Source organism: Cyprinodon variegatus, unplaced genomic scaffold (genome assembly GCF_000732505.1).
Source record: "Cyprinodon variegatus isolate N-32 unplaced genomic scaffold, C_variegatus-1.0 Scaffold521, whole genome shotgun sequence".
NCBI lineage: Eukaryota > Metazoa > Chordata > Actinopteri > Cyprinodontiformes > Cyprinodontidae > Cyprinodon > Cyprinodon variegatus.
In genome coordinates this window covers 66,019-91,661 of record NW_015150974.1, presented here as the reverse complement: position 1 = coordinate 91,661, position 25,643 = coordinate 66,019, and the positions used below count along the sequence as shown (strand labels likewise).

The window sequence follows — 25,643 nt, the reverse complement described above, 5'->3', positions numbered from 1 at the left end:
ACACATTCCTCACCTACTGGAGTCTAACAGTCAACCAATTCTCTGGAAACGTGAGTCTGCCTACCTTTCTTCCTCTTCAAGTTCAAGAATCAATTTTCCCACTGAACCTGAACTAAACGCAGTGTCTTCCCCTCACCTTTCAGTTCCGGTTAAGCGGTGTTCAGAGCAACACTGGAATCTCAATAAAACTTTTCAATAAAACCTGTTACCGTAAACTTTTCCCCTTGTCTCTCTGGATTGTTTATCTGCATGTGGGTCCGAGCTCTTGACTAAATCATGACAGCGTTAGCCTTTAAAAGTGTTTGAGTTGCTTTTTTCTCATCAATATAACATGCAATATATTTCAGCACATGACTTTTTCAAATTAAAAATACAACAAACACTCCAAAAAACAACAGCATCATCAATTTAATCAAAAACTACTACATTGATATTTCACAGTGAATTATTTTCTATTTACTCTACCTTATATTTTCTTGTGTTGGACACAATGACAGTGGCTAACTCCGCCAATGTCTTCGAGTCAGTCTGAGATAGCCAGACTAATGTTACGCTACATACTATACTATGGGATACATTGGTGTATATATGGATTTTCTTGGTTAGTACATCGACTGAGTGTGAATTTACATGTGAAATGTCTTCCCACAGCCAACAAACTGCTTCTTTTTTTTTTGCAGCCAAATGCTACATACATAGGCATTTTTACTGTGTATCTCAGTGGGAGAAGGCTTCACTTTTTTTCAGGCTATCAGCAATCCAGGGAATAAATAGAGATCAGTGATAAGCCCATTCATTGTTTCTTCCTTTCATATATATACTTCCTTTGCTATTCATATTTGCTGGATTCTCTTCATTTTGTATCTATGTTCTTCCCAAGTGTCTCCTCATTTTGGTTTCAAAGTTCCCTGCCTGCTCAGTCTGGACTTATGCTTCTGTTGGTTCCAACAGACCATGGCACATGTTCCCAGAGAATTCTGGGAGATTTTAACAACCTGTTTCCTTTGGTAGAACCTTCATCTTTTAAATCTAATCCTCAGTCCGACTGGAAGACAATGCAGGAGCATAATGTTCCTGAAGCTCCTACTCACTCAGTCTATCCCATGGTGGCCTTACCGAGAAGTTCCACTTTTGTTTTTCACCAAGTCTGGAAATACCTGCAGTTTTACTCATGTCTACATCTTCTCCAACTATTGATGAACCATTGGTCTTCACAACTATGGCTACATAAAACAGCCAAATATTTTTGTCTTTCTCTTAATAAATAACTTTGTTTGATAAGAACCATTTAAACTTTTTTTACAATCTTTACAACTTAACACAAACCCTTGGACAGTTATTCCATGGCAATGGATTTTTTTTTTGTTTTTACTGAGTAAGTCATATTATATATTAAAAAGGAAAAGAGTTTGTCATCTTTGTAAATCACAGAAATGTTTCATTTTAGCAACAGTGTGTGACTGTGTCAGAGCCACTGGCCCTTTAAGTGACAAATTTGTGAAACATGAAACAAGTTTTATGAAAACTGTTTACTTAAATAGATCATTATTGTGATTTTTTGCTCTGTATTATAAACATATATAAAAATTACTGAGCGTCATCATGTACAGAAATAGTTAATTTTAATAACAAGAGCATCTTTTGCCCTTTAAATCAAACACTGGACCACGAGCAATGGGATTAAATTGGATATGCACTTTGTAGATATATATATATATAAACTTTTTTTTCTCTTTGGCTCATTTGAAATAGTTTAAAACAGAAAAAAATGTTTCCTAGAAAGGTTAATTTGAGGAACAAATCTTTGTAACCCTTTAAACATATTGAAAGATATATTATACTTACAAATTTTGCAGTTGCTAAGGCCCTGTAAATGCGAAGGATTCAACAAAGAAAAAAAATACATGACTTCAATAAATTTTTGCTTATATGAGTAAAATTACAAGCTTAATTTAAAGTCAAGACTTGAATTTTTGAATTTTACCGTTTGATTGCAGAGAAAGTTCAAAATCCTTAGAGATGAGGCTGTTGATGTTGTGGGTCCAACCAGCAAACTGAAAATGAACAAAGACAAAATAATCATCATAGCGTAGATCATGTTACTTTCCAACACTTGGTAAAAAGAAAATGATCAAAACATTTGGGCTGCTGCAGATGTTATGATATATGATCAGTTCTAAAAAGTTAAATAATCATTCGAGCAGGATTGGAGCTCAGTTGTCTGCCTTTAGTCTGAATTGTCTGATTTTTATCAGGTTCTTACTTCTGAGTAACACAGGAAGAAGGCGTTCTCTTCTGTGGTTCTTCACTGTTACAGAGAAGAAAACACAATACAGAAACATGGTCGTCATTATTTATTGTGATGTTTTCTCAGTGAAGAGTGTGAGGTGTTTAGATTAGTCCCAGTGGCACATTCACCTCTCACATCATTTTAGAGGCCACTAGAGAGCAGTAACTGACACTTTTTTTTTTTTTTTACTGTTCTTTTATCTTTGATCACAACCCATCCAGGTTTATTTGCTTGAAAAACAAATCATTCAGACTAACTTCAACCAGCAAAACGAGATAAACAGAATAACTGATTTCAGAAGATTGGTAAAGAAAATATTCAATTCGAACATATCAATTTTTTTTTACATTTCGTCATTAAATGCCACAAGCTTCAATGTACTTAAATGGGATATAATGTAAAACACAAAGTACTGTAAATTTTTATAGTAGGGTTAGATTATCTAATTGGATTATCAGCATCTAACTCTGCTTTGAGTCACAGTGTGACTGAAAGTACTGTGACTGCATGAGCTGCAAAAATCGACATCTAGAGAAAAAGATGGCGCCTAAGAAGGGCTGCAGGATGACAGGAAATCTGAAGACAAGTGTTTGGTGGATTTATTTATTTATTTATATTAATTTATTGTTAGAGAACATTGCATATTAGTATAGCATTACAATAAATACATTTTGACAGAAATTTGCTAAAAGGATTCTCGTTCTTCTCGTCTTCCCACGATTCATTGCAGGATTGATACCAGATAAGTAGTTTATCCAGATTAATTGAAAAATGTTGCCTCTAAACGGCATTTGAACTTGTTGATCTTAACTTTATTTTGACTTCCTTTACCTTTTTATGTTTCTTTCAATAGGGGTCTCAAATTTAAGGCATTCACTTCCTGAATGCAAGACGTTTAACTTGCTAAAACATATTGCAATCCAGGCAGTTCTTTGCTGTATGCATAATGCTCAAACTGATATTACGATTCTTGTTATTTTTGGAAAATATTGCACCTGTTCTTCTCTACACAAATATTTTCTTTAGTAGAGAAAGGTTAGAAGGAAATAAATGTAAAAATAGAACAAAAAAATAGAAACAGTTACCCCCCTTTTTTCCTTTAAAACATATCTGTGACCCCCTTTAAATATTCTGTTTTGTTTTATAATTAAAAAGCACTTGTATTTCAGTTTACATGTTAGGTTGCATAGATAAAGACACTTAATATTTTGGCAGAGAGGGAATTAAGCTTGAAAAGTTCAATTTGAACAGGCACAAATGCAGCAAGGGTTCCTAAGAGTCAGTTTTGGGAACATGTGTAACTTAGTGGACCGATGTAAAGCATGTCAGACTTATGTGTGCCTGCTCGTGTGTTAATGTGTGCATTTATAACCAATGCATGCATTGACATCTCCATCATTCCAGTGTGCAACATCTGCAAAAGCTATGCAGTGATTTAACACTTGTCCTTTTCCCTGGTCTGAGTTTACTGAAGGATGGATGGAGCTAAACAGAAAACTCATTAGAACCTTTTAATTACATTGGCCCAGTCAAAGTCCAGACCAGGGTTATTATTGCTATCGTTAGCTAAAAAAGAAATACAAAAAAGATGAATAATGAAAAAAGTTGTTAACTGAAATACGAAAAAAAACCGACCTTGCAAACAAACAAAAACTAAAAACTATCTGAAACTGTAAGAGTTTTTCAAAACTAATTAAAGCAAACTAATTTTTAAGAAAGAAAGTGTTGTTTTTTTATATGTGTCTTTATCATAATGAGGTTTAGTTTTCGGTTGCAATTTTTGCTTTTTTTCTCCACTCTACTGCATTACATCAGCAGAAGGCAAGTAGGGAAGTGTTGCTGCAGCGTTCCATCTTTATCTGGGATTTTATTCCTATTTTTTTTTCATTCTTTTTAATCTTTTCCCTGGTATGTACGTCATATTACATAAAAGGCTAAAAGCATAACTGACACTATTAAAAACTAAGCTGAAAGTAAGCATTTTCAAAAAACTAAACTAAACCAGCTAACAAATAGGCTACTAAAGATGGATTAAAACTAAAGTAGAATTGACAATCAAAGGCCAAAACTAAGCAAACCTTGGTCCAGACCTAAATTAACTCGAAAATAGATGCCAGGAAATGTTTATTCAACCTAAAGAAAAGGATGGACACAATTTTTAAAAGTGTGTTTAATTTTGATCGGGGGACTGAATGCAAAATAATAAAAGTAAATAAAAAGAAAAAAATGTCAATTTGAAAATCTTTTACCAACTTCTGTTGAAGATTATCCTATGGTCAAAAAAAGAACTCTGTATTTGTAAAGTAGCAGATGTGATAAAAATCAGTGGGTGTAAATGACTTTGCAAGGCTTAATAAAGAGGATAGAGATGTAGCTGTGGTAGTGTTAATTCTTATCGGGTTTTCTCAGGGTTATCCTGTGTCCTAACCCACATTAAGGTCAGATCTCTCAGTTTACATGCCAACAGACAGGCAGGTCTTTTGAACCCCTTCTAGAATAGCAATTATTGATGGTATTCCTCTATACAAATGGGGATCAAACGTAATAACCAGTTATAAAATAAACAACAATACAGTTAAATAAATGCAGGGTTTCTGGATAAGCATGACCTCATGCATTATTTATTACCTTTATATAATTTATTTAATGCTGCTAACCAATAAACAGCTTCAGCCTTCATCCACTGCTTCACATTAATAATCATCTGTACCTTATATTGTATTACCAACATTAAAAGCTTCCTTAGAACAAAAAGCCTTTCAAACTGTCCTCTGGCCTCTGCTCGGCAACACCAGGCCGTTTAAAAGCAACGCATGCTCCGAGTTCATGGCTTCTGGAAAGAGAGGAGCTCAGCTGTCATCGCAGAGACGTGTGAGGTGTGTCCTTGTTGAGACAATCACATGAAATAAATGGGTCACGGGTTGAGGGCAAATCAAAAAGGCATTGCGTATTGTGATGTGGGGAACTGTCAGGTGGATGGGGGTCTATTTTAATGAGCCAATAGCATGATTGCTTTGAATACATACAACTTTCACTATTTATCTTAAAGTGCTTTTCCTTTACGTGACCTAGAGCTAAACTGCTGGCCTGTCCCTGTTTCTCTCACAAGGTAAGAGCAGCAATCATTGACATTTATCAGTAGAAAAATAAAAGTCAGTTAGGATTATTGTGAACTCTGCATGGAAATCTACAACTGGCATTGCAGGACAGTGATAATGGAGCTAAGGCAGTGGCAGCAGCCCAGGCATCTACGTAAGAGGATCTACAATATTTGTCTGGGTCAAGGGAAGTCTAACTTTGCTTAAATAATGAAGGCTGCATTCCCTGAAACTTACACTGCTCTGGTATTTATGTTCGTGAGACACGGCCAGGTCGTTACTTTTGTCAAGGTCTTTATGTGACTTTTTGAAGATGGCAGCCTCCTCTTGACTTTCACCTCAACCTTCTTGGTAAATTCTTGATCGCCTAAGTTAGCAAGTGCAATATGAGACTAACAAAATTTTAGTTAGTGATAGGTCAGCTGATAATGGTTAACGCTTATAAAATGGTTGGCAAGCTGCAGACTATCTAAAGAGCAAGCTGATCTTAAATACTTTGTTCTTTGCTGAAACTTTGCCTTCACTTCTGAAATTTCATTTACAAGAACAGACAGAAAAAAAATGTGACAGAATATATATTTAGTTGCTCGGGCAGTTCAGTTTATTGTTGTTCATTCGTACCTTGTTTGGAGTCATCAAAGCAACAGAAGCATGCAGCACTCAGGAAAGAATGGCTGTAATGTAGCCAAATATAGCTGTGCAACAGGCTCCACCCCAGCGCTTTTTAACAAGTGTACAAAAGAAGTACCTAAATAAGAAGAAAAAACATGTTTTAAAGATGACCGAGATTAAATAATTGAGTAAAAGTTAACTCACATGGAATACCAAAAACATCAGGAACATTAGAAACTGCTCCAACTGAGTAATAATGTTGTGAAGTTAATATTATTGGTTAAACAGTTTGTTTCTTCTTAGGAAAGATACACTGCTGTGATGTCTGAGGGGTGAGTAATGCCATAGTTTTTCCACAATGCATCATACTGTTATGCATAAAATAAAATAAGAAGCTGTCAAATGTATGCCACACAATAAATAAAAGTTGTAACCTGTATCCAGGAAGCTTTTTTAAATCAAAATGTCAGGAATAGCGTTGAGTTTGAGGTTTTATATAGTAGCCCATCTAAACCTCAAACTCGACGCTATTCCTGACATTTTGAATTGAAAAAGCTTCCTTGATGGGAAGCGAAATGTCTTCAAACTTGGAAACAAAAGAAAATTAAACAAAGTTAATTTTCTTTTTTTAGAATGACTATGATCTGGATGACTGAGAATCCTCACCAGCATAAAATACAGAGTCTTAACTAAAAAAAGGTCTTTTGCAAAGCACCCACAACCTTTTTAAAATGTAATACAATATTCCGTTCAGTTCACAGAAAAAATTATGTAAGAAAAAAACATAATATTGGAATAAACTCAAAGTAGAAACTGCAAATTTTTTGAGCAACATTTCATTGAAGAACACATCAGATGCAGAATTATTATGATAAGATTCTTTAAGCTAAAACTAGTTTCAGTTGTCACAAAAGGATTTTTCACAATAGTTAATGAGAATATTGGAAAAATACCAACAAAGCTGCAGGAAAAAACAACAGGAATTAGTTTAGACCTGCATATTACAACAATCTCCTGTATTTTTGACATATTTTGATAAAAATTGCCCTAAAAATGTTTTATGGTCTGATTAAACCAAGCTGGAACTCAAGTATGTTTCAACAATAAACATCACCAAAGAACACAGTACCTCACATTAGATGTGAAGGTGGTTAGTTTTTGAAGTTTTTAAGAACCAGTTGAGGGAAGCTGACAAAAGTATTAAGATCAGAAGGCAAGGTTGAGGTGCTAAAAAGTTTTATAACTTCTTCTCACTTAAAAATACCAGACAAATAACAGTCATCATGTCCTAATACAAGCTTTTGGTACCCAACTAAAACTAATACAATTTTTTTATTTTCTGGTTAAATCAAAATTGTTGATAATATCTGATTTGTTTGTGAAAAAATAAAGCAAATCTACAATTTTAGACCCCCACTACAGTACCTCTATTCACCACTAGGGGGTAGACTCCATGGCAAAGACCTTAGCTATAAATTTCATAAACTTGCACTGAAGAGAGGGCAAATAGTTATGATAATATATGGCATGCTGGCAGAACCAAACCAAAGAAGACTTAATGCTGAAACAAAAATACAAGTTCCTAAAACAAAATACTGATTTAGGGGATGCACACTTTCCAACAACCACTTTTTATTGTTTTCCCACGTATAATTGTTACAGGAGAAATTTTGCATTTTGTGGGACAAGTTTTCAAATGGTGAATCATTGTCTGTTTCTTTGCATCACAAACCTCTAATACTTTAATAAGGGTTAAAAACATATTAGAGACCCACTGTGAATTTAGCACCACTATTGCCATCTGTTTTTTTTTTATTATTATTGTTTTACTACATGTTTCATATGTCATTTTTTCTATGGAAATAATCTTTGGTTTATCTTGTTCTATTTTTTTGTTGATCCATGATGATGAAGCCCGGTGAGTCAAACTGTTATATAAAATAAAACACACAAAAATTCCAATAAAAAATTCCAGTCATGATAAATCACGCAGAAATTACCATGTTTTTTTTTTCCCACAGAGAAAGCCAAAAAGAAAATTTGCAGCAACACGTCGGCTGCTAATAAAAGTAAGTGGTGTAGCTCTACACCCCATAAGTAGTTTTCCTAAGCAGATACCAGATGCACTGATTTAATTTCAGGTGTACAAATAGCATCGAGATAAATGCATTTAAAAAAGAAATCAGTATAAAGTGTCTGTGTATTTGCTGCATGTCTGAATTTATTTTAGCTTCAGCTATAGTAGTTATGTGGAAAAGGTGCAGCAGAGTTATGTCCGTCCAATTTTACAAATCCTGGCCTATTTTATTGCCCAGAACTTGCAAAATTGTATTATAAGCTTTGCAAACCATGCTGTTGGAATAACTATGGAGTTGTATTGTCACATTATTCTAAATCTGGCTTGCATTTCAATGGAGCACTCATGCAAATGAAGATGTCATGGCTGAATCTCAGGCTATTCTTGGCCACCTTAGTTTAATAGTGCATCATAGCTGGAACATTTTATACATTCTACATATCTGCTACTGCTACACAATCAACTAAAGTGTTTCATAAGCTATTTGACCCTGCAACATCAAGACATTGTCTGCACTTCAGACGTCAGGTCTTACCTTGGGATAATAATACTTTCTGATCATTTCAGAAAGTGTGACTACTTGGAATAATTCATAGTATAGAGCACTGAACTTCCATCTCCAGATCATCAAGTGTGAAAAAAATTAACAAGACAATATGTATGTTACATTCTTCATCCTAATATGTATCCCAAACAGAAAAAGTAAACAATAAAATACTACCTATATAAAAAAGACAACATTTGTATTTTATTTTTTAACAACAATAGCCTTTTTACACATGTTCAGATATGTGTAATGAGTACTAAGAAATATTCAGGTTGATTTTCCTTTATATTTCAGAATGAAAATGTTAAAAATATGTTAATGCTAACTATGGGATAAATAAATAAAAAAATATGAATTTTTAAAAAAAGGACCTTTTAAAAATGTTCGGTAAAATGTAATATTGCCATATTCATTTACTTTAAATTGCCTAAAATTATAGAGAAACATATGATGAGGTGGTTCAGTTTTGAAAACCTGCTGAAATAATGTTTTTTTGTAAAGATTTATCTAAACATCAATGGTCAGATATGCACATTATTATTAAACAGAGGATATGTTTAGCATAAAACAAGTATTGGATTAAAGAAAGTAAGTTTATATGAACTGTAAAGCACAGAGGTGTGAGTGTCGTGATGTTAAGAGGCTTTGCTGATGCAGGGTCAGCTAAGCCTCACCATCAGAGGTGCCACCATGAACTCCACAATTATAACATGTATATTACGGAGGGTGAGAAGTGCCACAATGCAATAAATAAATTACTTATCAGATAAATATTATATGTCAAAAATACATTAAAAATGGAAATAAATACATAACTACGTTGACAAATAAATATATATTAAATATATAGTTTTTATTAAGAAGTAAAAGTATTTATTGCACACATGAATACATTTAAGCTCCTGCACAAAGAGGCGGGACTAGAACTGAAGAACATCTGATTGGTTGCTTCTTACTAAGCAAGATAAGACAACTTCTTCCTGTTCTTCATTTTACTGTAAAGTAAATGTTGCAGCACATGAAATGATCAAATCCTGCCAAATAATTTGATGACACATGCTGTATCAATAAATACTTTTTAACTCCTTTATTTATTGGGGCACTCGTCACTTTCCATAGACTGATGTGGCTTGAGAAAAATGCAAGAACAAAAAGAAAAATGCCTTCTGAACAAAGAAAGTCTGAAGCTAAAAAATGCACCACAATTTGACAAAATCTAGGTTTCTGCAATCTATGTCCAGAAAGCATTTTTCTGACCCAGAAAAAAAAAGTATTTTCTGTTAGTTCTAGTCTTCAAAATTTAAACCTAACTACCAATTAGTAATTTAATTTTATAACAAGCAATAAACACACTTTCTAAATTACTCTAAATAGAAAAACTGTCAGCAGATGAGCAAAATGGGACTTGCACCTGACTGAGATAAACTGTTCACATCTAGAATATCATTAGTGTTTTAGATATTGTCTAAAACATTTGTTTGATAGCATCTCACAAATAATGTTCTAGATATGATTTAGGGCCCTATATGTATATAAAAATAATTGCAAACCCTGATTATATCTACCAGCTTTCGATTACTGCTTCATTTTGTTTCAGGGCAAGCTGCTGAAGAAGGCAGAATTGATGCTGGTTGCTGAAAATGAAGAAAAAGAAATGGAGAAGGAAAGAGTTGTGAACGAGAGTGTTCCTCCTCTAAAGCTGTCAGGCCTCTCAGTCCAGGAGCTCCAGGTACTGTAGAGGAAAATAAGAAGTCACGCATCACTACTTGACATCCTTTTGACCGTGTTCTTTTCATTTTTACAGGATCTTTGCAAAGAGTTGCACCAGAAGCTTGATGTTGTTGACGAGCTGCGTTATGACATGCAAGCTAAAGTCAACAAAAATGAAAATGAGGTACAAAAGATTTGAATCAGGGCTTAAATGTCAGTCATGTATGGAGGTGTTGTTATCTTTCATAACATGGATCTTTTGCACAGATTGTGTCGCTGAAGCAGAAGATCATCGAGTTGAAAGGTATGAAGAAGCCCAGCCTGAAGAGGGTAAAGAAAACCACAGATGACGTGCTGGGTGCATACACGGATGCCTCCAAACTCAAGAAGGCTGACTTTAAAGCCAACCTCAAGACAGTGAAAAAAGAAGACGATAAGGTAAAAAGGAAAATTCCGCTCAAATATAAAGATGGACAGTTTACTAAATTGTTTACCATCGTTTGCATTTTTGTTTTGTTTTTATTCTAACAGAAGGAAGAAGTGACTGACTGGCGTAAGAATGTGGAGGCCCTGTCTGGCATGGAGGGCAGGAAGAAGCTTTTCACTGCAGGACAATGAAAAAAAACACACATAGTATAAAGTTATTGCTTGTATTTCCCAAATACTGACGTTACAGATTGCATTTGTTGAGCTTATTTCTTTGAATTATACCAAAATTACTGTTTAAAAGGATGAATTTCATGCTGAAATGAAGTGATTGCAACAATTTATAATTATAATTTAATGTAAATGATGCTAACTGAATTATTATTTAATGCAATTTTGCAAAAGGATTAAAAAAAATGTTTTATGCTTTGAAAGTGTAGTGTTTGTAGTGGACAGAAGATGGTGCTGTTGCTCTATTTGTAATACACGTTAAGCTGAATAAATCACCTTGACCAAATGGATGAATCATCACTCTTTTGTTTTTTTTTATATATTTTTCGTTTTTAAAAGATTTAAGACAGACTGAACCTTCCTCCATCACCACCAACAGTCCATATAGCTTTTTTTTTTTTTTTTTTAAGTCTTAGTCACTCATAACTGCACACAATTTAAAGTTTCAAGACACAACGATCACTTACTGTTCAAAAATTATGTACTTACCTCTTTCAAAGCAACATCAACAACCATATGGGGGGAAAAAATTGGAAAAGCATCTAACTTCCTCACTCTGAGATTACTTTGTGCAACAGTGCAGAGGTGAACCTGGCATAGGGAGATGGGAGAGAAGTGATATACAGTTTGCTGGCAGTCAGGACAGAAGACGCTATTTTGGTTGGCCACTCACAGAAGGCAATAGGAGCTATTAAAATTGAGACTTGAGTTTAGTTCTGGTCATTTAAAGTCAGAGACATATCATACCAACACTTTTTCTGTGGAGATTAAAGCAAAGGTACGTTTTGCATCCGTGATGATAATTTGGCATAGTTATTATGATTTATAAATACATGTGTCTTGGTATAATATCATACTTATACAAATTATGAGTTTTATTGGATTATGATTGCATATTAAAGAGAAATAATTAATGCAACTATGATGATTTTAAACCAAAAAAGATGTATTTGAGCTAGTTTTGTGAGTTTTTAATAAACGATTGCCAAGTTTTATTGTTCTTTACTTGTTTTAGCATTTAAAGCTTGCTCCATGTTAATTTTTTATTTAGAAAAAAATCATTCTGAATATAAATTTTAAAAGGACTGCTTTCTAGTTGGAGGGAGTCCAAATGGGATTAAAAGAGGAATATCATCCCAACTATCCACAGCACTTGGGCATGAAGTGTTACTAATTTAGAGGCTCAGTGTTGGTATGTTGCAGTTCCAAGGTCTGGACGAATAGCCTGAGCAAATCTAATGTGAATAAAATGTGTGGTAATGGCAGAAAAATAGATAAAAATGCAATATTAAGAAAAAAGAAAGCTGTGTTTATGTAAAATATATTGAATATAAAACATAATGATGGAAATACAATCTTTTAACAGGAACAAAAGACATGTCTGAGGCGTAAGTTCTACTTTTTTCAATTCATTTGAATTTATTTAATTATGATCTCACAAATTATTGCATTCATATATTTAATAAATTTGAGAAATTTTCAGCACTAAATCTCTCCTTTCTTTAATATATTTCATCTAATAATGTCCAACACAGACCGGTAAGATTTTTCTTCATTTGTCGCAGCTAATATGAAACCTGATTAATCATTTTGTTCTAAATACATGTTTTATTTTCATTTTAAGAAAAAATCAAAGATCTCTGCATCTCGAAGACTCTTTCTTAAGGTAGCGTCTCCTCTTTTGAAGAGCTTTTTCTATTTAAATGGGGGGATTATTTCATTAAAATGTTTGATACATGACAGACCAAGCTGCTGAAAACAGCAGCTGCAATGTTGGAGAAGTGGAAGGAGGAGAGGAAGGCGCAGAAAGAAATTACTCTGACGGAAAAAGTTCCTCCTCTGGAGCTGTCTGGTTTGTCTCTTCAGGATCTTCAGGTGAGCTTATGTAAAAATTTGTATTCTAAAGTTTTCAAATGTTGTTAGAAAGTATTTGATTTCTTGATAGACAGAAGGCACTTTTTGTGTTTATCAGCGGGTTTCCTCTTGTATCTATTTAGAAATATGCTTAAAGCAGCATAGGCTGAGTTACGATGCTCTATTTTCAATGAGACAAAAGAATGTTAGGCTATTATTTTGCTCAAAGAAGTTACTGATCTATGTATGTTTATCTGCAGGCTTTGTGCAAAGATCTGCACCGCAAGATAGATGTGGCAGATGAGGAGCGCTACGACATTGACCTTAAGGTGTCCAAAAACATCAAGGAGGTCTGGATTCATTCCTTTGGTTTTATCTAATTCATATATCAATTGAATCTTTTTTAATCTTACTTCAGATTTTACTGATTATAAGTACCTCAGCATAATTATCTAATTTTACTTCTTATCCGTCTGGTATCAGCTGACTAAATGCGAAATGTTGGAAAGATCATTGTTTGCTTTTTGAATATTTCCACAGATTGAAGATCTAAACCGGAAGGTATTTGAGCTAAAGGGTAAGATGAAGCGACCTGCTCTCAAGAGAGTGAAGATCTCTGCAGACGCCATGCTGGGAGCTCTGCTAGGCTCAAAGGTTAAAGAGTCTGTGGACTTTAAGGCCAACCTGAAGACTGTGAAGAAAGAGGAGGAAAAGGTAAATACCTCAACTCCAACCACAAAGTATATTTTCTGTTATATGAAAAGATCAGAATACCAAAACAAAGATTCAGTTCATTTTTTTTTTTAATTTATTATAAGTTTTAACACAGATAGCTTTTAACACAGATGCTTTGAAGCCGCAGCTCCCCGTCTGTGGAATGTGCTCCCAGACCACCTTAGGGCCCAACAGACGGTGGACTGTTTTAGAAAAGGATTGAAAACTTTCCTTTTTAGAAATGCTTTCAATTGCTATGGAAGAGGATTAGGTCCACTGAAAAAAAAAAAAAAAGTTAACTGATTTTTTGTATTTTATTTCAGTATAGTATGGGAAGAAAGTCAGAATTCTGACTTTAATCTCAGAATTCTGACTTTTTTCTCAGAATTCTGACTTTTTTTATTGTCAGAATTCAGTCAGAATACTGAGATTAAAGTCAGAATTCTGAGAAAAAAGTCAGAATTCTGAGAAAAAAGTCAGAATTCTGAGAAAAAAGTCAGAATTCTGACTTTTTTCCCATGTTAAACTGAAATAAAATTTAAAAATCAGTTAACTTTTTTTTTTCGGTGGTCCTAATCCTCTTCAGTAAATTGCTGATTTTTAGATTTTTTTTAATAGGCTACGTATGCCTTCAAATGTATTGATTTTAATGATTGTCTTTTACTCTGTTTTTAATGTTGTGGTCTTATAACCTTTGTTTTAATTTTCCCTTTTTTGAACTGTAGCACTTTGAGATTTCAATTCAAATGTAAAGTGCGTCACAAATAAAATGTATTATTATTATTATTATTATAGATAGTCTCAAATTTTTCCTCAAGTTTACTTCTGATAAATAGATTTAGTCAGAATCTCTATGATGTTGAGCCTATCAGAGTTATGCTTTAGGAAAACCTCACCAAATCATAATATTTTTGACTATGTGCTTTACAGCTGGGTTTTGATTCTTTTACTTTAATTCTGTATTTGGTTTTAATCTTTTTTCTACTGATGTCTAATAAAAAAAAAAAATACTTTTGTCTAATTTTTAAAAGATTCAGTCTTAGACTAATAGATTCAATTCCAAACAACATTATTCTAGTAGTCTTGAGGCCTTATGAGGAAAACAATGTGCAGCTTTCAAGCTAAAATGAGGAGAGAGTCATTTTAAAACTTACAGCGAACCAAAAAATGAAATTAGATCTAGGAAACCGAGTATTTAGTTTCTGTTCATCCCTCCTTGTAACATTAATTTGTTTAGAAGCAGGCACAGCTGCAGGTTCCACCTCAGCCAGAGGGTCTTCGGTTATTTTGAATATCAGATGTTAATGTCAGAGGTTGAGGAAAAAGAAAATGTGTTTGACATCTTTATGTTCAAATATTTTAGAATGAATACTATCATAGGGTGTCCTAACGTTTCACATGACTGTATGTTTTATAGTTAGTTAAATGTTGTTAATAATGCTAAGAGTTATTTTCTTTGCCTAATCAGAAGGAGGAAGTGACAGACTGGAGGAAGAACGTGGAGGCCATGTCTGGAATGGAAGGAAGGAAGAAGCTTTTCAATGCCAACCCGTAGATTTATATTCGTGGACATTTTGAGAATAAATGCAGTTTTACAGGGGAAAAAAAAAAGAACTACATATTTTTGGTGAATAAAAATGACAGTAAGTTTTGTGTTAGATTTCGTTGCACTGTTATCTTTTGCACTACTTGCACTTGTAAGACTTTCAAACTGCTCATATGTCCACCGTAACTGTTTCATTGATCATAAAAAGTCTGAAAATATTCATGTTAATAAAATCTAGTGAAAACTAAAAGCTGATGTTTTTATTTTTCATTCTTATGCAGATTTTACAAGAATGCCAATAAATAGGTGCTCACATAAATGGCCGTAAAATCATACGGATGCTTTTCAGCAAACACTGAGATGGCTAAAAGAAGAAGCAATGCACACCTGCAAACAATGCAAATCCTAAACGTCACTGCAGCAAAGTTACTGTAGCGCCACTCCAGCTCCTTTAGTTTTTTCTGTACCGCATGGAAAAACAGTCTAGCAACTAGTATTGAAACGTGAGCTATTCCAGATAATGTTCTTCAACTTGTGATGTTTATTAAAAGAAAACAAAAATAAGAGAACATCCACATTCGCACAATATAAACTCGGTCAAAAACTGCATTGCTTCCAGAATATCTGTTTTCCCCTCAGTCCTTACGTACAGTACGTCAAAGCAAACAAAGAAAAAACACATATACAATTACAGCATGCAGGAAGCCCACAAATATGCATTTCAAATTGCATTTCTATATTCTATGCTTTTAATATTATAGTTTTAAACCTAAATTATAATCTTAACAACAACAAAAAATGATCAATGTTGTATTTTAACCTTTTTTAAAACTATAAATGAATTTGTCCCAAAATGGCTCTTAGTTACAATTAACATAGAAGCGAGGAGAAAAGAGCCTTTATACATTCTTAATTATCTGTCTGTAGAGCGTGGATAGTCTTAACCTGGGTCTGCAATCCATGGCTCTTCATCACCTCTGCTACAAATGATAATGAGCAAACCAATAAATATAGATATACTAAGAAATGTAGAGTTTAGCATTGGGTTTTCCATTGACCAATTGCATTGAATTTCCAAAATAAGTCAATTAGGAACATAGCAGAGATATATAATTTATTTTTTTAATTGGGGAAAATGTTTAATATAGTTTTTCACAAATTTCAGCAACCAATCAAAAATGTATTTATTGTTGTTTTTTTCATTTTACAACCTAAAATCAAAAATTATTCTGTGGTTCTTTAAAAACAACATATCTCCTCTGGTAGATATGAAATTTAAATTTTTCTTTTGTTTTTTTCAAAGCCCATAAAAAGCTGACAGCTCTAGAGAAGTTTTATTAGCTGTACTGAAGTCAAAAATGGCTCTTCGGATTGTAACCTGATATTCAACCAGACACAGAGTTACATTTAAAGGGTTTATTGAAGGGGTGAATAATGGCGGATGAAGCAGGCAAACAGTCACAGTCTTGGCTGAGGAACCCTGGTTGAAAGTGCTGGTTTGCAGGGATGAGCAGAGATCCAGGAGATGTAGGTGGTGACAGAACCAACAGGCCGTGTGGACTGGAGAACCACCAGAACAGGCAAGCAAGCAGCTGAGACAGATTGCACTGCAGCATGGAGACGGGCATACCGTACACTGTACAGAAAAAGTCCTCATAAGTCCAAAACAAAGCTAAACAGAACCATAACTATGGCAGTCACATGCATTGCATTAAATTCAGATTTTTAGTTTCAGTAAAGGATATATGAGGGTTTAAGGGCAATTAAGAATAACTAGCCATGTTAAGTGGGGCAACAGTGGTGTTGGATGCAGGAGTTTGCCCTGTAACCCTATAATTGCAAGACACTTCAGCTGCATTGCCTACCAATGCTGGTCAGGAGGCTACCATCAGTGTGTGAGTGTGTACATGAATGGGTGAATGACTGAATGTAGTGTAATGCACTTTGATCAGGTCTCCTGACTTAGAAAAAGCTCAATATAAGTATAGTTCATTTACCATGTTTTGGGAGGTCTGCCTTTTTACACTTTGTGTTTTTAGAATAATAGATTCTGAAGATCAAAGATTGAATTCAAAATCCTAGAAACTCTGTTCTATATTCTAACCTCTCCACAGCTTTCTGCTGTATAATGACAACTGTGCCGTAATAAACCTCTGAGGCCCAGAGAACAGCTGCACTTCTGCTGAGGTTAAAAACACCGATAGACTACAGCAGAGACTTCTGACGTCAGCTGGTTCAGCTGAATTTATAGAGGTCTCTAAATAACAAAGTCACATCTAACCTTGAAGATTTTTACGTGTTATGTTGTTTCCAAACTATATATCTCTGTCATTTCACTTTTATGTATATACTACTTTGTGTTGATTTTGATCAAAAAACCTTAATAGATTGTATTGAATGTTGTTGCAACATGACAAAATAAACCAGCTCAAAGGGTGGAAATATTATACATACTACAAGTCTGGATGCCCTGTTGTATTACCCTTCTTCATTTAAGCATAAGACAAAATAAACAACATTATTTACAGAAAATTTTCTTAACTGTGTTAAGGATATTTAAGTGTTAATCTTAATTAAATTGTTAATACCCTGCTCAAAAAATAAAAGCAACCCTCAAATAACATATCAAAGATTTTAATGAATGAAATATTTTTATTAAAAACATTGTTCTGTAAGTTAAATTTTCTGATGACAAAATCAGACAAAAATTATCACTGGAAATAAAATGTATTAACTAATTGAGGTCTGGATTTGGAGTCATGCATAAAGTTAGAGTGAAAAAAACAGTAAAGGCTGATCAAGCATCCGCCACCCTCTGGTCAGTCTGTGATGCAATGTGACGTTAGTGGTTAGAGCGAGACATGAGTCCCAGATGTGCTCAGTCGGATTCAGGTCTTGGGAACTGGCGGGCCAGTCCATGGCGTCAATGCATTCATCTTGCAGGAACTGCTGACACAATCCAGCCACATGAGGTCTAGCATTGTCCTGCATTAGGAGGAACCCAGGGCCAACTGCACCAGCATATTGGCTCACAAGGTGTCTGAGGATCTCATCTCAGAAATAAATGGCAGTCATGCTACTTCTGGCGAGCACATGGAGGGCTGTGTGACCCTCCCAAGAAATTACCCCCCCACACCATTACTGACCCACTGCCAAACCGGTCATGCTGAAGGATGTTGCAGGTAGCAGATCACTCTCCAGGGTGTCTCAAGACTCTGTCTGTCAAGTCTGTCACATGTGCTCAGTGTGAACTTGCTCTCATCTATAAAAGCACAGTGAGCCAGAGGTGAATTTGCCAATTCTGGTGTTCTCTGGCAAATCCCAATCGTTCTGCATGATGTTGGGCACTGAGCACAACCCCAATCTGTTTAAGTCTTGCCCTCATACCATCCTCATGGAGCCATAGGCATGCACATTTGTGGCCTGATGGAGCTCATCTTGCAGGGTTCTGGCAGTGCTCTTCCTGTTCCTCTATGCACAAAGGTGGAGATAGTGATCCTTTCGCTGGGTTGCTGCCCTCCTTCAGCTTCCATATCTCCTGGTGTACTGGCCTGTCTCTTGGTAGTGCCTAGAGCCTCAGGACACTACGCTGACACAGCAAACCTTCTTGCCACAGCTTGATTTGATGTGCCATCCTGGATGAGCTGCACTACCTGAGTGAATTGTGTGGACTGTAGAGTCCATCTCACCACATGTGTGAAAGCACCACCAACATTGGAAAGTGACCCAAACATCAACCAGAAATCACAGGGGCTGTGAAGTGGTCTGTGGTTCCCACCTGCAGAATCACCCCTTTATTGAGTGTGTCTTGCCAGTTGCGAATAATTTCCACCTGTTGCATATTCCATTTGCACAACAGCATCTGAAATAGTCAGTGTTGCTTCCTAAGTGGACAGTGTAAATTCGCAGAAGTTTGATTTGATTAAAATTCAATTGTATTGTTTATGTGTTTATTTTATTTTATTTTATTTTTTGAGCAGTGTATATACATCCAACCCAAAAACTGTGTTTGGGTATTTTTTGTTGTCTTATGTAACTTATCATGGGTGTACGGTTTGTAGCCCTTTTATGAGAACATAAACCAAGCTGACCTCACACTGGCTCAGTTTACAAACCATTCAGCTTCGCAGACCAGCTGTCCTTGTTCCTCTGCAGGCCAAAATAACACTGAAACAACCTTTGGCTTTTGTCTTACCTCAATTCAGCTTGTACAACGTGTTAAGACTACTGACACAGTATGCCATTACAAATATGTAAGTAATAAAAGTAAAAATGGTGATGAAAGGGGTTGGTGGAAGGGTTGCAATAAACACATGAATATGTCTGCTTTCGTAACAAAGATATGAAATAAGGAAAAAGTAATATTAAGGGGAAAAACAAGTGGGATTTTGTTGGAATTAATTACGTGGGATTAAAACACCACCTTTAGTTAAAATTAATATCTGATTACTATAAATTTATAACCTGGGATGGTCTATCACAATTATGAAATCTTGAAATATACTGATCTTTTTCTATAACTAAATGCCTTGCAAAAAAGAATGATATAACTATAACTTTTTCCTTCCTCTTAATCATGAAATCTTAATTTAAGCCTTACCAGCAGCACCACTTAGTCACGTATGTCTGACCCTCACTGTGGGCCTCTCTAAGGATACGCTGCTATATCCACTAATAGATCTCATAGAAATTTCTTTGCATATTTAAATATCTGAACCCACGGTACAGGTTTTATGACCCCCTTTGCAACCCCTGTAAATGTCGCTGCTGGTGGACAGACAGTGACCGTAAAACAGATATGCCCCCATTTTACAGGAGACACTATAAATCTGAGTGATGATTTTCCATCGCCTTTTAGAGAGACAAGGCAAACAGTCAGTTATATTTCTAAGAGGTGTGTTGCTGCCTGTAAGTACATAAAGTTGTTTTCTGCTGTTATTAATGTTTCGTTCTGAGTGTGAGTATTTTTCTCTTTATTTTATAGCAGCTAACAGCGACTGCTTGGCCCCTTATTACGTCAGAGCAGCATCTTTGTCCTCTCAGGTCCCTCATTGCTTAACATTAGCAGCTGGTTGAACAGAGAGTTCTCACATGCCTCTGGATTATCTGTTCACTCACCTTGCTTTGTCGCTTATGGAGAAACTCGTCAGTTTTATTAACACTTTCACTGTTTCTGCTCCTCAGTGCACTCACTTCGAACTTGTCCAAATGTTTTAAAGATTTACAATTCATTGCAGCTTACACTGAGCAATTATTTGCATTCCTTGGATTAGTTTATAGAAATGCTTGCATTTAGTTAAGACTAATCATTATAAAATATACAGATGGTATTATGATAAACTGAAGCAGAGCTGGGGTTTGCAATGGATTTATTTCTGATATACCTTTATTTTCCTAATTCTAGAGTGGTGATTTAAGGCAGTCATGTCAGATGGGTAAGTGGTATTACAATTTGTGGGTTTTTGTTTGTTCAATTAATAAAACTGCATTCTGATGCTTGAATATTAAAAATTATATTTTTTGCTAATTAATTCTCCCAAAAGACTGGTATCAGCAACAGGAAATGTTTTACAGCACATTTTTTTCTGTTAGACCTTGAAGGCCATAATAAAATAAATATAGATGTAGATATTTTTCCAGACAATAGGGGATACAAACATTAAGTCATAAATGTTCTTTCTGTGTGAATTACAGAAAGAAATCTAAGATATCCTCTTCTAAAAGGCTGGGATTAAAAGTAAGATTTTTAGAAATTTTATCTCATATTATTTGTTCTTTTGTGTAATTATCTATTAAATAGGTATATTTTGTGCAACAATTACCTTTATTACTCTAGCCTTTATAAAGTAAAGTGTACAGTTGTGCAGTAAGAGAAACAGGTTAATGTTGGTCATGTTCTAAAAGGGAGGTTTATATTCATAGTTTAGTGAGACAACCTAAACAAATCTAAATAAAAGATGGGTATATTTTCCCTCTTAGATCAGGCTCTTGGCAGTTGCCACTCAGAGGCAGCAGGAAGAAAAAGAGCAACAGAAGAAGGAGAGAGAAGCTGTTCTGGCGGAGAGACTTCCTCCGCTGAATCTGGCTGCTCTTTCTTTACAGGAGCTGCAGGCATTTCTCTCTGATTCGTACATTCATTTTAAGTTCAAGATTATTTATTATTACATATATTACACTATTGTTGTTCTTGTTCAAGGACCTATGCAAAGAACTGCACCACAAGATCGATGTTGTAGATGAGGAACGCTATGATGTTGGCCTTAAGGTTTCCAAAAATGACAAGGAGGTACGGTCTTTAGGAATGAGCAGCAACCTAAAAGGAATGTTAATTTTTTTTTTTTGTATAAAAAGTGCTTCTTTATAACCAAAATATTTGGATACTCTACGATTTTATCCAAAGCATTCTGTTTTTTCTTTAATTTCAGCCGCCTACAATTAGTAATTAGTAATGGAATCACTAAATACTTCTTTTTATTCCTGATTTTGATCATTTCCCTGGGGAGGAATCCAGGTGCATTAAGCCATTAGTTTAATTCTATTCACTGAAATACATCACTTACTAGTTGTCAATATCTTTACTTTAAAAAATCCAACTTTTTGACGTTTGTTTAACTGCAAGATGAAACCTGTAATGACAAAAGTATAATAATGTACAATAATAATAACAAAAAAACATTAGGCTTTTTAAACCTTCTTGAAACATAAACAATTTTTTATGCATCGTTTTGCAAAATGTCTCTAGCTATGCTGAAAAAGAGCACACTTTATAGTGGTTTGATTGAATGCTGGTAGAAAAATGACAAAAACTGAAAAGGTGCCCTTTAAGCGAAGGCCTGTCTCTGTAGTGCAGAGCTCACATCATTCTAAATGCATAAAACCCCGTAAGTCCAATGGACCTAGTACCAGGCAGAGAGGGTAAAGTTCACCTCTCACCATCTGTCAAAGTAGGTCAAACATGGTAGAATATTTTTTTTCCTGAATCTCTTGCGGGAAGATTTCTTAAACATGATGCTTAACTGATTTTTCCCCCAAAAAAATACTTGTTTTTTTTTATCAATTTCCACAGGGAACAAGCAAATTAAAAAATCTAACAAACATGGTTGGCAGTTCAGAAAAATGTTTCAGGACACAGAGTCTCCATCTGAATACATTAAATTGTGGCATCCTAGCTCCTGTTCCCTCACCTTAATGGAATCAACAGTAAGGAATCAATGAGGATAGGAAAGGAGGTCCAGGCTGTTCCTGCTGCGAAACACATAAATGATGCTTGTGAAATTGGGACTGCAGCCCTCCAAAAAGGAAACTAAAAAAATGAGACAAATAGCCAAAGCCCTTCATTAGACCTATATAAACATATTAAGTCATGTTCATTTTCATGTAAGCATAAAGAAATAATATAGTTTTATTCATTTCTTTGAGGTGTCTGTGTTTATAAATGCTGTTATGTAAAGGATGATGGGATTCTTTATAGCTCCTAAGTGTTAGGAATCTTACAATCTCACTATGCTAAAGAACCATGATAGGAAGGAATTCAGGCTTCTTTTCCAACCTCCTTTCTTACTGCTGGCACAATTTAGACATCACTTATTACTAGGACCTTAGTGATCTGATGTATTCGGATTCAGGCAGATACATTCTTGCTCCGCCCCTTATGGCTGGTATCCTTGGAAACCAGACTGCAGTGTCACACATAATGAAAGTTATGAAAGAAGTAGATATGTAACTTCTATGCTTCATGAACTGTTAGCTTTCCAAACTGTTCCAAACATAATTGCTGATTCAGTTTAAATGTGGTGACCTAAGGCTTTGCCATTTAAAGAATCATAATAGTGGAAACTGGAATGTTTATTTAAACAGATTCTCTTTTATAAAGTTAATAAACACATAAGGCACAGTTTTGGCAAAATTGGCTAGATTGTGCTAAAATTTCAGATCTTCTTGGCACAGGGGTCGACTCAAAATGTGAATGAAATATGCTTAGATTCGTTCAGTCCTAATTTGCTGCAGTTAAAGTAAAGATGTCGCTTCATATAATCTAAGAAGCCTCTTAGGTTTTCATAAAGACATTTATGGTGTTTTTCACTTATAATTTTGAAAAAAAAGTTTTTCTTTGGTTGGTTGTTTGTTTTTGCTAAATTGTAAATAAAGGAGACATAGTTACAGCTGTTACAGAATTTCCACCTCTTCACTTTAGCTGGTATCAAAAAGTTAAATCTAGACCTGAAAATTGTGAAGATATTCTTCATTCATTTCAGTTGTGTATTTTCAGGAAGACTTCTGAAACCTTCTGGGCTGAACTAATTAAACACATATGTCTCCTTCTTCACCTCTTTCTTGTGCTGAGCATAACCGTCAATACAACAGCTGAGAAGGACACAACCACTTGTTTCTAAATTGAAAACTTTTGCACTCAATTTTACTGAAGCCCTCATGCCTAAAATCAGCTGAAAATGGCACATTTATGATCACAGATTTATAATTAGAGTACAGCAATACAGAAATCTATGAAGTTGGAGCCTCACCAAAGGGATCTAAAGGCATCACTTGCCTGTACATTATATATAGGCAAATATCACAGAAAGTAACATGCCTGCCTCTGTGTTCAGGTCTCTACTGATAAGGTAGATTGATGAAGGTGATATGATCATGTGTTTCCTTGTGCAGATTGAAAACATGAAACTGAAGATTACTGAGAATCACAGTAAGGTCAAGAAGCCTCAGCTGAAGAGAGTGAAGATCTCAGCAGAAGCAATGCTGAGTGTTCTGCTGGGCTCCAAACACAAGGAGTCAATCGACTTTAAAGCAAACCTCAAAACTGTCAAGAAGGAAGAAGAAAAGGTGAAAATGATTTTTTTAAAGTGTCTTTAATTCCTAAAATAATATATTTAAGGTTATAATTTTTTTTTTCCAACAGAAGGAAGATGTTACTGACTGGCGTAAGAATGTGGAGGCCATGTCTGGGATGGAGGGCAGAAAGAAACTTTTCGATGCTTCTGCCAACTAAAGGAAGAAAACTCACAGTGTTATTGTTTTTCTCAAAATAATAAAGAAGGTTAAATGTTTACTGTAACAGAAACCTTAGGATAACGTGACGTCATCTACATGTCATATTGCTGTCAAAATTGCAGCAGAAATTGAACTTCCAGCAGGTGGCAGCAAAGCTTTTTAGATTTTTAACAACCTGCAGAACATTTTGGACTTTTAAAATATTTTGACAACTTGAAAGTTGAATGAACTAATTTTCTCTTTGTAAACTGGTATATACTTTGAAAAACTTCCAAAGTGTGGTATAGAGATAAAAAAAATGCACAGATCAATAAAAGAAAATCTAAAACAATTAGAAGACTACTGTCAGCTTAATTTTGCTGACAGGCTTTACATCACAGTAACAAAAAAGTTCAGACTATTCCACTAATGGACTTTATTTCATACATAATGTGTCGCTAATAAGGTGGTAAAAATGGGATTTTTTTTCTAGCCACATGTGTACTGAAGAACATTTATATTTAGATCTAGTTTAGAATGGATTCAGAATAGTTTGCTACGTGCACATAGATCTAAAATAGACACACACACACCCACTATAGTCATCCCCTGATTAATTTATAACAGATATTTATTCACATAGCATATATGGCTCTAGATTCCAGCTTTGATTAGGTTTACTTAAAAATAAACAAATAGTTAAAAATATTTAGGTTTGTTAAAGCAAAAAGGTGCCTTTTGATTTCTTCATTGATCTCACAGAGGAGAAATGTATGCGTTACATCAGCTCAAGTAGTGAAAGAAGAAGAATGTGCCAAAGGAAGAAAAAGGTGCATGGGATATATACAGTATATTGCGTGCGTCCATGTCTGCTTTCTTTATTTATTTATTTATTTATTTTTATATTAGGATCATTATACAGGGTTATTGTAAAGGGTATTTACATGGGTATTTATATACATGGATATTTATAATTATAATTGTAGTTATTGCAATGTGTGTCAAATATAGAGAAACAGGTTATTGCACAGGGTATCAAACAGTAAATTGCACAATATACATTGCACAAGTTATTGCCGTTGTTGTGTCATATTGTATAGTCTGGTTTTAGCAGGGATGAATGACCTGCAGTAGCGCTCCTTTTTACAAACAGAGTGTAAAAATCTTTCACTAAAGGTGCTGCTTAGCTCCTCTATAGTCTGGTGCAGAGGTTGGAAGGTGTTGCCCATGATGGATGTGAGCTTGGACAGTACCCTCCTCTCAGCCACTTCCTCCACTGAGTCCAGAGTGCAGCCCAGGACAGAAGCAACCTTTCTCACTAGTTTGTTCAGTCTGTCCCTCTCTGTGTTGATGCCACTACAGAGTCATAAAAGGTTTTAAGAGGGGCCTGCTCACTTTAAAGGACCTCAGCCTCCTCAGGAGATGGAGGCAGCTCTGGCCCTTCTTTTTCTGTGTGTCTGTGTTTTTATTTCTGTCTAGTTTTTTATTTATATGTATATCTAGGTATTTAAAAACTCTCCACAGTTTCTATGTCCAGCCCCTTGATGTTCATC

General features: G+C 34.9%; 3 protein-coding genes across 4 annotated transcripts; all 3 read left to right on the top strand.

Annotated features, from left to right (window-relative positions):
- Positions 1-5,223: 5,223 nt before the first annotated feature.
- On the top strand, positions 5,224-11,247 carry LOC107095032 (troponin I, slow skeletal muscle-like). Its single transcript, XM_015390992.1, has 8 exons — positions 5,224-5,399; positions 6,304-6,332; positions 7,915-7,918; positions 8,022-8,069; positions 10,222-10,353; positions 10,429-10,518; positions 10,602-10,772; positions 10,866-11,247. The coding sequence occupies exons 2-8, from the start codon at positions 6,322-6,324 to the stop codon at positions 10,950-10,952; spliced, it is 543 nt and encodes a 180-aa protein (XP_015246478.1). The 5' UTR covers positions 5,224-5,399; positions 6,304-6,321; the 3' UTR covers positions 10,953-11,247.
- Positions 11,248-11,633: 386 nt separating this feature from the next.
- LOC107095031 (troponin I, cardiac muscle-like) lies at positions 11,634-15,159 on the top strand. Of its 2 annotated transcripts, XM_015390991.1 has the most exons (8): positions 11,634-11,769; positions 12,358-12,379; positions 12,527-12,530; positions 12,616-12,657; positions 12,735-12,866; positions 13,106-13,195; positions 13,386-13,559; positions 15,028-15,159. In XM_015390991.1, the coding sequence occupies exons 2-8, from the start codon at positions 12,369-12,371 to the stop codon at positions 15,112-15,114; spliced, it is 540 nt and encodes a 179-aa protein (XP_015246477.1). In that variant the 5' UTR covers positions 11,634-11,769; positions 12,358-12,368; the 3' UTR covers positions 15,115-15,159. The 2 variants fall into 2 exon arrangements, with proteins under 2 accessions (XP_015246477.1, XP_015246476.1); XM_015390990.1 differs by lacking the exons at positions 11,634-11,769; positions 12,358-12,379; positions 12,527-12,530 and having other exon boundaries at positions 12,595-12,657.
- Positions 15,160-20,529: 5,370 nt separating this feature from the next.
- Positions 20,530-24,190, top strand: LOC107095041 (troponin I, slow skeletal muscle-like). The gene is made up of 6 exons (XM_015391001.1): positions 20,530-20,540; positions 20,800-20,842; positions 21,085-21,216; positions 21,302-21,391; positions 23,770-23,943; positions 24,020-24,190. The coding sequence occupies exons 1-6, from the start codon at positions 20,530-20,532 to the stop codon at positions 24,107-24,109; spliced, it is 540 nt and encodes a 179-aa protein (XP_015246487.1). The 3' UTR covers positions 24,110-24,190.
- Positions 24,191-25,643: the final 1,453 nt, after the last annotated feature.

What these genes read in the sequence shown, in the direction of transcription:
- LOC107095032 (XM_015390992.1), top strand. An exon ending in CACGTCGGCTGCTAATAAAA is followed by an intron (nt 8,070 to 10,221) that starts GTAAGTGGTGTA and finishes ATTTTGTTTCAG; the next exon opens with GGCAAGCTGCTGAAGAAGGC. An exon ending in TGAAAAAAGAAGACGATAAG is followed by an intron (nt 10,773 to 10,865) that starts GTAAAAAGGAAA and finishes TTATTCTAACAG; the next exon opens with AAGGAAGAAGTGACTGACTG.
- LOC107095031 (XM_015390990.1), top strand. Translation starts at nt 12,595, where the DNA reads ATGTTTTATTTTCATTTTAAGAAAAAATCAAAGATCTCTGCATCTCGA. An exon ending in CTCGAAGACTCTTTCTTAAG is followed by an intron (nt 12,658 to 12,734) that starts GTAGCGTCTCCT and finishes GATACATGACAG; the next exon opens with ACCAAGCTGCTGAAAACAGC. An exon ending in TGTCTCTTCAGGATCTTCAG is followed by an intron (nt 12,867 to 13,105) that starts GTGAGCTTATGT and finishes GTTTATCTGCAG; the next exon opens with GCTTTGTGCAAAGATCTGCA.
- LOC107095041 (XM_015391001.1), top strand. An exon ending in TTTCTTTACAGGAGCTGCAG is followed by an intron (nt 21,217 to 21,301) that starts GCATTTCTCTCT and finishes TTCTTGTTCAAG; the next exon opens with GACCTATGCAAAGAACTGCA. An exon ending in TCAAGAAGGAAGAAGAAAAG is followed by an intron (nt 23,944 to 24,019) that starts GTGAAAATGATT and finishes TTTTTCCAACAG; the next exon opens with AAGGAAGATGTTACTGACTG.